Below are 14,299 nucleotides of genomic sequence, written 5' to 3' on the forward strand. Positions count from 1 at the left end.
TATATAGTTACTTTTAGGAGTTTGTATTGTTTTAGACGTTTTAGATACCTTTTAAAATTATTAATGTGTAAATAAATATAAATGTGTATAATTTATTACTCTTATCATCAAATAATTCACATCAGTTGAAGCCACCACACCATAGTGTACTAGCATGAATTTTCCAAGAAAATGATCAGATTTTTTTTTTTTATTTTTTACTTATTATAAAGTCTATATTTATACATAATATTGAAAAAAAAAATTTGGTTAGGTCTGAAAAGGTTAAATTAAAAATTAATTTTTGTTTGACAAATTTTACTATTTTTGTAGTCCTCACTCTTCAATGTAAGTATATAATTTTGTTCATAGTTGGTTTTTTGGAAGTAAAGATAAACCAGCGTTGTTTCTTGTTTGACATAATATATTGTAAAATGTTATCCAATCAGTTATAATCATGTGTCTAAAGTATAACTATAATAAATTAATAACTATACTCAATAGGCAATAGAGTATAGTAGTAATGCCAAAATGTTGTACCTCATCGTTTTCATATTATCTCATATATTATATAATATTATGGAAAACCAATTATATGTTATCACACACACACGCACACATTGTATGAAACAATTATAAACACTCAGTAAAGAAGTGTTCTAGCAAACTTTTTAGTACCTACCGGGTCGTGATAGACATTTTTTAAAATTTAAAAAAATCTTAAAAACAATTTATAATGGCTGAATTCATTTAAAGTAACCTGGGAAAGTGTTTATTAATTTTTGAAAACTATAAGTCAAAAACTAATACAAAATAGGACGGCACAACTCGTTGGAAATGCATTAATCGTAAGTGTGCTGCTATATTATATACAAATCAAACAAATACAATTTATTCCACAAGCAATAATATAATATACATAAAGCATGATCCATATACAAAGAATTAATTAGTCGTCAAATACTTAATACAGCTCGTAAAAGAAAAGCTGAAAAGGATTTTCATAATAAACTAAAAAAAATTATTATGGAAGAAATATGTAAAACCCCGGAATTAAATACTAATATTATAAACGTTCAAAGAATAAGCAAAACTATTTTTGAAAAACGTGAGAAGATTCTTCCTGACCTTGCGGGAATACAATATAAAGCTTTAGACGATATGAAATCAGTGACAAAAGAAGGTGAGCTTTTTTATTATTGAATGATATAGTAAAACATGTGGTTATATTTTCTTGTAACACAAATTTAAAGTTACTACCTGAAAAATACAATATAATATATGGATGGTACATTTAAATTTTGTCCTCAAATGTTTACCATTCATATACTTAAAAATGGTCATTATATTCCTATAATTTTTGGTTTATTCTTGAATAAAAGTTATGAAATTTATATATAATATACTTTTCATAAAATGAATACTCTGGCAAATAGATTTAATAGACAATTTTCTCCAAAACGGGTCACAATAGTATTTGAAATAGCAATTTACAAAGCCGTCGAAGTTGTTTTGCCTAACGTTGAAATAGTGGGTTGTAGATTTCATTTGGCTCAATCTTGGTGGCGAAGCGTACAAAAATACCACAAACATACGCCTGGCTACGAGTAATGCGACAACTTAACGTTAAATACGTGTTGTATATGTCGTAAAGGCGTTGGTTGCCTACACACGATGGACTACAATATAAAATATACGTAACAGTGTAAAATCTTAAGGTTGTGATAAAGTAGAATTAACATTTGTATTGTATATTTTAGAGAAATAAAAGAAAAAAATGAACTTATCAAATTATACTATATATTTACATTACATATTAAGTTAAATTGATAGTACAGATTACTAAAAGTAGGTGTACCTATTCAAAATATATACATCACAATATCGACTTTGAGATTCCATTTCAAGTTACTTAGTATATTTTGGTTATTTATTACAAGACTTGGTAAAATGTTTGATAAATACCATAGTAAATAGTAAAGCTAGTAGGTAAGTCTGTAGAAACAGCTATTGCTTTTAAACTATTATCCAATTGAATCATATAAAAATTGCAAAGTTCAAAGTTAAACTTTCAACCATTTTCTTGGTCTAATGATTCACATGGCCTTACTTATACCTCCTCGTCCGCTCTTCGTGTACTATGTGTTCCTGAACTACTTGCTTTCAATGGATTCTACCAAAAAAATTCTATTTTTAACTCTAAGTGTTCTATACTTGATCTAATTTGTTGTAACATAGACTCCGTTGTTGTTACCCAATCTCTTGAACCGTTTGTACCACCTGACCCATATCATCCTCCTCTAAAAATATCATTTCCGTATATCTCCACTCCTACCATATGTAACTCATCACATTCCTTTCTGAATTTCAAAAACGCCGATTACGATTCTATAATTTCTTTTTTGTCTTCCTTCGATTGGTACTCTACTCTATCCAACCTTGACTTAAATACTGCGGTTTGTACCTTTACTGATGCTCTTCATAATTCAATCTTGAGATTTGTCCCCATATCACGCTTCTATAAATCCAGTTTTCCCTCTTGGGTATCTAAAGACCTCAAATCGTTAATTTATCGTAAGAATAAAGCTCATGCAAAGTTTAAATCTACTTCCAAAAAATGTCATAAAGAATTTGTCGAACAGTCTGAAAAATCTCTATCGTCAAATCCCAAAAAATTTTGGGATTTTGTGCGCAAGAATCGTTCCCACAATGCTGTTCCGGACACAGTTTCTTTAAATGGTGTCAATAGTTCTTGTAAGCTGGAAAGTGTCAATCTGTTTGCTAAACATTTTTGTTCGGTTTACTCTTCAGAGCCCGTTACTTCAAATCTTCAGACATTAGATATACAGTTCTTCGACTTACCTAACAACTGTTACTTCTCTGCAAACGATGTCCTCCTCAACCTTAATACTTTAGGAAATGTGTCTTCTACTGGACCCGATGGAATACCTGGCGATTTCCTCTACAGAACGAGGTTCATTATTTTCTATCCTCTTTGGACCCTATTTCGAAGATCCCTCGATGATAGTGTTTTTCCTGACATGTGGAAAATTGGTTCTATTACTCCCATTTTAAAATCTGGTTGCCGTTCGTTAGTCACTAATTACAGACCAATTTCTATTTTAGGACATATTTCCAAGCTCTTTGAGTCATTAGTCTTAGACGCAATTCAGCCTTCAGTTAACTTGATCTTAGCCAATGAACAGCACGGTTTCCGTCCAGGCAGATCAACGGTTACTTGTAACCTTGTTTTCTGCAATTACATATTCGGATCTTTTAAAAATGGAACACAGGTTGATGTCATTTATACCGACTTTGCTAAGGCGTTTGACTCCGTTAACCATGAGGTTCTAGTCTCTGTTCTTCGTGCTACTGGATTTGGGGATCCTATCCTATCTTGGTTCAATTCATTTTTAGTAAATAGATTTCAATGGGTTAATTTGTTCAACACTAAATCTGACACATTTTTATCTCCATCAGGCGTTCCTCAGGGGGGGTCATCTATCACCTCTTCTATTATCTTTGATTGTTAACAGTGCTAGCTCCTCTCTCAAACATAGCAAACTTCTTTGTTTTGCCGACGATATGAAGATTTTCCTCGAAATTAACTCTGTCGATGATTGTCACAAACTCCAGGATGATTTAAATAGTTTCTCCGCATGGGCTGAATCTCTCTGTCTCACATTACATATTGGTAAGTGCCGGTCAATGACATTCACAAGAAGTTGCTTTCCTATTACACATCTTTATTCATTGAATGGCTCTAATTTGATTCCAGCTGACTCTAGCATCTGTGATCTCGGTTTTACTTTTACTCCCTCTCTTTGTCCTAGAGCTCACATAAACAGAGTTACATGCAAAGCCCTTAAGGTATTGGGTTTCGTCAAAAGAATATCTAGTGACTTTAAGCTCTCCGCTTCTCTCAAAGCAATATATTGTGCACTTGTACGTCCAATCGTAGAATACGGCTCAGTTGTATGGGATCCCCAGACAAGTGATGCTTGTCTTCAACTAGAACGAGTTCAGCGAAAATTTCTATGTTACATGAAACATTCTCTTAACGTAAACTGCACCCCTCACGATTACACTCCCCTTCTCAGTTTGCTTAACTTATCCTCCCTAGTTGACCGTAGTCGCTTCAATAATCTCTCCTTCCTTAACAAACTCTTAACAGGCTCGGTCGATTCCCCATCCCTTCTTTCTCTCATTAACTTTAGAGTTCCTGTTAGGTCCACCCGCAATAATCATCCTTTCTTAATTCCCTTCTGCACTAGAAACTATCTAAAAAATGAACCTATTACGCGAATAATGAAATTGGCCAATGAGGATCCGTTGTTCCTTTAATAGTTTACTTTTGTTTTCATTGTTTAGTTTAATTTTTAAGGCTTATACTTTGTTATTATTCATGTTATGTTATTGTTTGATTGTATTGTACACCTAATTATTTAACCTGGGCTCACGCCCGTTTATTCAATAAATAAATAAATAAATAAATTTTAAAATAACAAAAGATTTCAAATTATTAAACAAATGGATAACATAAATATTTGTATATTTTAAAACAAAAAAACAAAAAAATAAATGTCTTTATACCTAGTTTATAATCTTTAGTATAATACAGAAACTTTATAATTTAGTATAAAACAGTAACTCCGCATCAACTCTATAATTACATCATTGTATTAGATTTAATTGTAACTGTGTCTTTAACATCATCATAACATTCCCACTGATAATTTATTGCCCTTATACAATAGGCAATAACATTAGTATTTTTTTATGAGGACGGGTTGTTAGCCCGCCGCTCAACCCCCAACCTGGAGGACCAGTCTACACCAACTAATTAAAGTCAGTGTGAGGCTCGGGGCCCCGGGTTCGCCATACCCGTGACACTATAAAGTGCTTCCCCTGGGGGGTGTTATGTTATGAAACCAATACAATTCATGCCTCGGACTCAGATTTTGGATACGACTCGGAAACGGACCGGACTACTGGAATACAAGATTGGTACATGGAACATTAGATCACTTTATAAACTAGGCGCACTTAAGTCTATAAGTAATGCGGTGAAGAAATACAAGAACGTTCAAATAGTGGCGCTGCAGGAGGTCAGGTGGCCAGGGGAAGGAGACATGAGAACCAATGGAATGACATTATTTTATAGTGGGTCATCCAATGGAAAGCATGAGAATGGAGTGGGTTTTTTAGTAAATGACCAGTTGTTACCTTCTATAAAGAAATTTACTCTAATAAATTACCGCATCTGTCATATTCGTATAGCCGGTAAACAATATGACATTATACTGATATGTGTATACTCACCCACAGAAACGGGCGAAGAAGACCTGAAGGATATGTTTTATGATGAATTAGAAAGAGTGTACAATGGTCTATCAGGACACTGTTTAAAAATTATATTAGGAGACTTTAACTCACAAGTTGGTCGAGAAACGGTATATAGACCTATAATTGGTAGTGAAAGTGTACATGATATGAGTAATGGAAACGGCATCAGATTAGTTGAATTCGCAATAGCTAATGGCCTCATAGTGAGCTGTAGTTTCTTCCCCTGGAAGAATATAAAGAAATATACGTGGACGTCACCAGGAGGAATTAACCAAAGTCAAATAGATCACGTCTTGGTTGACAAAGTACAAAGATCATGTATTAAGGATGTAAGGTCTAAAAGAGGAGCCGATGGTGATTCCGATCATTTCCTAGTACTAGTTAAGGTAAAATTAATATTATCAAACCATTGGAAAGCGAAAAGGAAAGAAACAAATTATAATAGAGCCCGATTTTCGATATCTTTTATTCGATAGTTCAATATTTTATGGTTCTTTTTTTATTTTTATCGTATTAATTATCCGACTAATTAATTTAAATATCAAAAATAAGTTTCAATACTATTCTAGATAAAATTCTTCAATTTATATAAGAATTATTTTAATTGTAAACTACTTCAGTAAGCGAAAGTACGAAACAATATTTTTATGTCATATTCCATATTTTGTGCACTAATCACTATTGTGCACTCTATATTATGAGTTACGATGAGCTGCCGACTGCCGTGCGTCTGTGACCGCACGTTCGTGTACGCCACGACGCCGAAGCCTCAGTCAATAAATATTAAAATAGTAAAAATAGATTCTGATTTCACAGAAAATATAATTGTATACAAATACTGGACACCAAACAGCTAACGATATCTACCAACAACTAAAATAAACAATATTTTGGTCACCGAAAACTCCTATGGTATGGCTTATTTGTATATTTTAAAATAAATGGTTTTAGTTTCTCAAAACTCTTGGAAAACAAAATGTAGAGGCCTTTAGTAGTTCCATGATTAGCATCAACAGGTACCAAATCTAGCAAATGTGTTTTAATTTGATTGAAATGTATTTTACCAATATTGGCAATATTGCTAAATAGGTATACAGAAAACTTTTTATTCTCCATTTCTTTTACTAGATTATCTTCAAAAACACTTGCAAGAACATTTTTTATTAATTTAATACGTTTGGGACGCTTTAAAGAAATCTGTTGAACAATTTTTGAATCATTCATCATAAGTCTAGGCAATTGAGATAAGTGATCAATACTTCTGAAGTTCAAATTATGAAATACTACATAATGAGCTAACCTAAGTTCTGTCTTTTGTACTTGGTACGTGTTTGAACCTGAACCTTTTTTGCGCCTGTGACAAACAATGTGTCCGTTTGACACCTGTCTTGTCATCCCGCTGACTTTCCGACGCCGACGTGCGCTTGCGCGAACTTTTGGCGACCGGCGTCTCTGATCACCGGTTGTCCAGCGGTCCGGCCATGTTTTATTTTTTACACCGCCGTCCGGGATTGTTCGCCGTGACCGCGGGTGCTAGTCATTTTTTTTTGTGTACCACTTTGTCGTCGTGTATCGACCAAAAACCCTAAGTTTGACCGACTGTACGTTTGTCGATCGCAGTGTGTGCCGTAGGCCGACAGCGTTATAATTATTATTATACATTTGCGTCGATCGCCGATCTTTTTTTATATTATTATTGTGTGTGCGGGAGTGATTCGCGGACATCACTCGCCGCATGCTAATTGCGTGTGCGTCTATTATACATCGCGGCGTTATGGCGCGAACACACTATTCACACGCCACGTCTTAACATGTCTTTATACGCCACGCGTTAACACGCCGATAATTTTAAATCGCGCGTTAACGCGTTTATTTTTAATTATTATTCGATTTTGTGATCATATTTATAACACACAACGCATTCCCACTCAATTCCACGCCACGCGTTTAAAACAATTTTGAAAAACGTGTGACGTGTGATAGTATCGTATTATTTAAAATACGATCATTTTACTCCAGAATGCGGTCGATGCTGTTTGTATCTCCTATCTTTTTTAAAATGTCTTCATTTGAGGAGTCATTAATTGAAAATGTCCGGGAACATAAGTCTTTATACGACATTTTTTCTGTCGACTATAAAGATAATAACATTCGTAAAGAGGCATGGGAAGAGATTGGTGCAAATTTACAAATGTCAGGTACGATATTAAGTTTTTAATAATTTATACTTGCATATTGACATATTATACACAATACACGTCATACCTATACTTATTATTCATATAGTTATACATAATAATACATCATACGAAAAATAAATGTTTATTAGTTATGTTTTTATTTATCGTACATTTGTGATTTGTACCTAAACAAAGCAGGCGCGGATTCAGGGGGGGCTATGGGTGCTCGGGCACCCCCTGTCGTTCGTTTAAGCCACCAACATAATAAATTTATAAATTTAAAATTACATAATATCATTTTGTGTTATTTTTAAAAATAAGAATTATATTATCGGTGTTTTCCACCGCCGTCGTCTCAATGTCTCATATGACGATAACAACAACTTTTGTTAGTTTCTATCGTCGTATCTCGTAAAATACTCGTACATTGTAATGACGACGCGCGACGGCGGAAAGCACAGATAATTATTATTATTAGATCGCTATTATTATTATTATTATTATTCGGCATTCGTTGTCAATAATATTGCCATATTATTATTATTTTGTTTATGCATCTCAGTTAGTCAGCTCGTGACTGCCTGTCGAATATAATATTATATAATAGTTAGTAAAACACGGTTTTTTATTATACACGGCTTTAAATATATAATAATTATTTTACGATGTCGGATTCTAGAAATTACTCTGAATCGACTAAATCTCTCTGTAAACGTGATCGTTCTGTCAGTTCTCAGAGATCATTAATGTTTTTTTTTTATTGACAGTCAAAGTTCAAAATTAAGTAATGATAAAAAATATCTTGCATTGACAAAAATATGGAGACCGGATATTTAATATAATTTTCCCAAAGATAAAGATTTAAGAAAATTTCAATTAAAATGGCTTAACCATTTTCCGTGGTTATCTTATAGTCAAAAACACGAAGGAGTTTATTGTAGAACTTGTGTGTTATTTTCTCGTGATGTAGTAGGGAAAAGTAAAGAAAATGCAGGTCAATTATGCACTAAGCCATTAAATAAGTACAAAAAAGCTCTGGAACTGTTTAAAAAACATTCAAATAACGATTATCATAAATTTTCAATTATCAAAGCGGATGATTTTAAAAATCTTGTAGAATATACTGAGAAGTCTGTAGCTGTTAAACTAAATTTAAATATTCAAAAGCAAATTGAAGAAAACCGAAAAAAACCTTTTCCCGATCATCAATACAATTTTTCTTTGTGGTCGTCAAAACTTTCCTTTACGTGGTCATCGTGATGATGGAGATTTGTTTCAAAATAGTGTAAATAATGAAGGAAATTTTAGAGAGCTTTTGAAATTTCGTATAGATTCAGGTGATGATATTTTGAAAAACCATCTTCAAAATTGTCCGAAAAATGCTAGTTTTATTAGTAAAACTACACAGAATGATTTGATCGATTGCTGTGCTTGTGTAATTCTTGGTAAAATTGTAAATGCTATTAAAGAATCAAAATATTTCTCAATACTTGTTGATGAAACAATCGATATAAGTACTAGTGAACAATTAGTTTTGTGCATTCGCTATGTTTTTCATAATAAAGTGCAAGAAGATTTCTTAAAATTAATTATTGTTGAAAATACAACTGGTTATAATCTTTCTAAAGTAATACTACGCCAATTAGATGACTTAGGGCTTAATATAAAATATTTGCGTGGTCAAGGCTACGACGGAGGGGCTAATATGTCCGGAAAATATCAAGGCGTACAAGCTCAAATACTAAAAATTCAGCATCTTGCTTTGTATACACATTGTGCTTCACATTGTTTAAATTTAAGTATATCAAAAGCGTGTTCTATAGTTTTGATTAGGAATGTTGTTGGTAACATACAGGAGGTTATAACTTTTTTCCGCGCGTCACCAAAACGAATGTTACACTTAAAGACTACATTAACGAACGTGTTACCTAATTCTAAATCATGTAGACTTAAATCTGTATGTGAAACACGCTGGGTTGAACGACACGATGCAATTCTTCAATTTCTAGAATTATACGAGATATTATTATAAATTGTTTGGTCGAACTTGGAAACTCTAATGAGGAAACTACAATCACTACTAGTAAAGCTAATAATTTACTAAATTGTATGTTGAAATTTGAATTTTTAATTACAATTCAAGTTTTGGCAGAATTATTTTCAATTACTTTACCTCTTTCTAAGCAACTACAAAATCAAAATTAGGAATATTTTCAATCATTGCAAATGGTTAATACTATTTTAGAAGAGTTTGAAAATAAAAGAAAGAACAATATTCAAAGTTTTAATTCAATTTATACCAAATCATTAATATCAGCCGATATGCATAAGATAGAAGTAAAAAAACCCCGAACGTGTTCAAAACAAACTAATCGCGAAAATATATTGACCAACGACCCAAAAGAATATTTTCGTTTGACCTTATACTTACCATTTTTGGATTATTTAATATAGGAAATTAAAAATAGATTTGTAGGTCACGGTCATGAAACGATTATGCATTTACAATATTTAATACCATTTTTTTACACGAAAATACAGACATCGAAAAAATTATTGAATCGGCCAAATTTTATGTTGATGATCTAATTGGATCAATTGATGAAGTTAGAGGTGAGGTTACTTTGTGATCACATAAACCGAAAACTGCTATAGAATCATTAAACCATGCATCTGCATTTTATCCGAATATAAAGGAATTGCTAAAAATTATTTGCGTTATACCAGTTACCACTTGCACTGCAGAAAGAACATATTCTTCACTTCGACGAACAAAAACTTATCTAAGATAAACAATAGGAAAATATAGATTAAATGGACTTATGCTCCTTAATATTCATAGGGATATTAAAATTACTTCAGAAGAAGTTATTGAAGAATTCAGTAAAAAACACCCGAGAAAATTACAGTTACAATATATATAAGAAAAAACAAATTAACGTTTTTTTTTTTAAGTTCAAATTTAATAAATGTTGAATACTGATGATTGAAATAAATGTGGCACTAATAAATGTAATATAAAATAGAACAATAAAAAGGTATGATTATTATTATCATTTTTTTTTTTGAGCCTTCTATTAAAATTTCCTGGATCCGCGCCTGAAACAAAGTATAAAAATAATTAAAAGTATATAAAGAACAATTTTTAATTTAAAATATTTTTAACAAGGCTTACATTTTGTTATTTCGGATCGTTTATCAATCATTAATTCTTCCTCTCTGAATCATTTCGTACTGTGCACTTCGGTACTGCCCCCACAGATGATGAAAAAAAATCTTTAAACTTGTCACGTATTTCAAATGATCTCTGGGTGCTATTCCATCTTAACTGTGCCATATTTTCAAAAACTTCGGTACTGTCATAATTATTTATTTCATCCACTTGAATAACATGGCTTTGGCATAACATATTATGAAGACAACATGCAGCAAGTACTATGTTGTCTACGGATTTAGGTTGTATTTGAATATATGTTCTAAACACTCTCCAATGATTTGAAAGTATTCCAAACGCGTTTTCCACTACACGTCTTACACGAGAAAGTCTGTAGTTAAAAATTTTGTTTCCTTCATTTCCACCCAAAGTTGCCCTGCTATATGGTCTCATAAGATACGACTTCAAGGGAAACGCCTCATCTGCAACCATTACGTATGGCATTGGGTCTCCATTTTCTTCTATTGGTGTATCAGGTGGAACATCTAATCTACCGTTTGCTAATGCTTTTCCTAATGCGGATTCAGCAAATACATGCCCATCAAAGTTCCGACCATAAGAACCCACATCAACAGTTATAAATTTATAGTGAGCATCTACCAAAGCAAGTAAGACGATCGAATTAGCCCCTTTGTAATTAAAATATGCCGATCCACCATTTATAGGACATTGAATATTAATATGTTTGCCGTCGAGAGCCCCAATACAATTTGGAAAATTCCATAGTTCTTAAAAAATAACAAAACAGATTATTGCATTTGTTGATTTATGTTTTAGATCTGAAGTACGAACCAATAATTACGTAGAGTCTTTTCATACCACACTAAAGAAGTTCAATAACGGTAACATTCTGTTGAACCACTCGTAAAAAGTAACACCGTTCTTTTCGTCATGGTAATCTTTGGTATTTTTTTTCTACTCGTAGACAACTCCAAGGAGAGTGGTGGAAATCGTGTCAAAATCCAAAAATCATTTTTGATAACATTTTGACCGATATGAAAAATACGTTTTATAACAATATGGACTGAACCAGCTAGTAACCTAATAATTACCTAATTCTAATCTACCAGTAAAATAAAAAAAAGTAGTCACCCCCTATGTCGTATTCAGATGATTTTGAAATACAGCTTGTAGATTTTCAGTCGAGTACCATATGAAAAGAAAAATTCGTTATACTGAGAAATGAATTAGAAGAAATTCAGCGTGATGGGGCCAGTAGGCAACACATAGGGAACAAGATTTTAAAATTGAGGAATGCAATTCCATAAGATTATTCCATTTTAAAAGTAGTGGTATTAGCCGTTTTATAATATATATATTTATCTAACCATTTTATTTTAAAAATTTTTTATGTATAGTAACCAGATACCAGAACCTTGTCTACCATCACATTGTTAGAGTAGAATGTTGAAACATTCAATGTTTTAAAAACGTTTAACAATTTCAATATTATTCCTGAGCAGTTCTTCGAAAAATTTAAAACATTAAGTGACGATATTATATTTATTAAAAACAAATCTAAGGCCATTCACAACATTTTACAATTTTCTAAAATATCTGATCACGGTATCGCATATTATAATAAAGAGTAAGAATTATATACATACATTTTTAATTGTTTACATTTTCATTTACTTACAATTATCCACAGAAAGCAAAATCCAGAATTTGGAAAAATTATTCATGACGCTTTATCTTTATTGATAATGTGCGCGAAGTTCAATATTGTATACACATATTTCAATAATTTTCATAATTTAAATGATGGATTGACTGAGGATGGGTATTACTTTTTCAAAATCACATATTTCTATCCTTTCTTGACCATAGTAAAAAATCTGGAAAATCTCCATGAACATTTAAACTTTGACATTGATATGGTTGTGTAAGTAGCATTAAAAAAAAAATTATACTAATTACAAATAATTTTTTACATATATATATATATATATTTTACAGAAAAGATGTACCTCAATTAAATGCTCTTTATCTAACATCAGATAATAATATACAAAAATATATACTGGAGGACATTCCCGGTCATTCAACCACAGACATATTTATATTAACATTAGCCGTTTTGTCTATTTTTTCTTCAACTTATTAATGCGAGTCATTATTTTCAGAAATGAATTTTATAAAATCTGTTTCAAGAAGCCGACTAACAGATGAATGCTGTGCCGCCTGTACTTTATTAAAAATTACTACCTTTTTTATAATAATACATTAATTATACAATAAAATGACAATAATTATTTTTACAGTATTGAATATTATATAAATAATATTTTTCATGGTACGCTTGAAAAAAAAAGGTAATTTTTGGCACGTAGTGTTCAAAAGGTTTACCACCAGTGCACAACGGCCACTAGCCCCGGTCACACCTGTTGTAAATCTTAACAGTCGATCATGTTATGATTTCACAATCATTCATAATTTATTAAAATACGTAAAAAGAATTTAAAAGAATTTTATGACGAGTAATATTTAAAACATATTTGTCTAAAACTAGTTTGTTGAATAAAACATTATTTGTCACATAACTAACTATTCCACTAACGGCAATAACTTATTTTACTTTTTCACTTTCTTGACAAAATGACAACAGACGCTTTCTTGATGAGTCGTCATAACTACGCACTGACCAGATTTGCACCAATTTAATTTACCACTTCGATTATCTAAGTTGATTTTCAAAATGTTAGCTTGTCATTCATTATGAAACAAATCTCTATTACCGAACATACTGCAGTGATGTACTCCATAGCCTTCCATACAGAGATTGTTTTTGAATGTATGTAGCATGAGCAAATTGATTAGTATCTATATTTACATATTTTAATGTTTAAATTAATATACGAACGCTTTAAATAATTACTATGATAGGTGAAATAGGAAAATTAGTAGTAATAGATGAATCTAAATTTGAGCGACGAAAATACCATCATGGCCATCGTGTAGACGGTCAATGGATTTTCGGAGGCATTGCATGGGGATCTGATCAATATTTCCTCATTCCCATTGATTCTCTTGACAAGCTAACACTGTTAAAAGTTATAAAAGATTGGTTTTTGCCAAGCATAACTATAATTAGTAATTGCTGGGAGGTATACCTAATTAAGTTTAAAATAAAATAGTTTATTAAGATAATAAAGTGGCGGCTATCCTTAAAAATATAGTTATAGCGAAACGTAAGAAGTAACCACCCACCCTCAATAATATGCATCTATATTCTATATAATACCCCATATACTGAATAGTTTATTCAAGATGTTAAAATAAAATAGTAACTATTTTACTATTAAAATATTCCTTAGTATTATTCTGTATTATTTGCATACAAAAATTACATAGAGAACCCACCCCACCCACCTCTAATTAAAGATGTAACAGTCGCTACACCACTACTATAGGATTGCCGTCAATTATAATTTATAAAGAAACATATTTAGGCGTATGATTGTTTAGAAGAAGAAGGATATCGTCTTTTGACTGTAATTTCTAAATCTGAAACCGGTGCTCATACCAACAATGTTGAGGGCATGTGGTGGCATGTAAAAGCGTCTCTGTCACAATAGGG

At 31.9% G+C, this 14,299-nt stretch overlaps 2 protein-coding genes across 2 annotated transcripts; one reads left to right on the plus strand and one right to left on the minus strand.

The window, feature by feature from the left end:
* Positions 1-10,710: 10,710 nt before the first annotated feature.
* On the minus strand, positions 10,711-13,494 carry LOC132925110 (uncharacterized). Its single transcript, XM_060989532.1, has 2 exons — positions 13,458-13,494; positions 10,711-11,447 (listed from the first exon to the last, which is right to left on the minus strand). Exons 1-2 carry the CDS (start codon positions 13,492-13,494, stop codon positions 10,711-10,713), a joined length of 774 nt encoding a protein of 257 aa, XP_060845515.1.
* A 104-nt stretch (positions 13,495-13,598) lies between these two features.
* Positions 13,599-14,297, plus strand: LOC132925112 (uncharacterized). The gene is made up of 2 exons (XM_060989533.1): positions 13,599-13,826; positions 14,172-14,297. Exons 1-2 carry the CDS (start codon positions 13,599-13,601, stop codon positions 14,295-14,297), a joined length of 354 nt encoding a protein of 117 aa, XP_060845516.1.
* Positions 14,298-14,299: the final 2 nt, after the last annotated feature.

This window comes from Rhopalosiphum padi, chromosome 3 (genome assembly GCF_020882245.1).
Source record: "Rhopalosiphum padi isolate XX-2018 chromosome 3, ASM2088224v1, whole genome shotgun sequence".
Taxonomy (NCBI): Eukaryota; Metazoa; Arthropoda; class Insecta; order Hemiptera; family Aphididae; genus Rhopalosiphum; species Rhopalosiphum padi.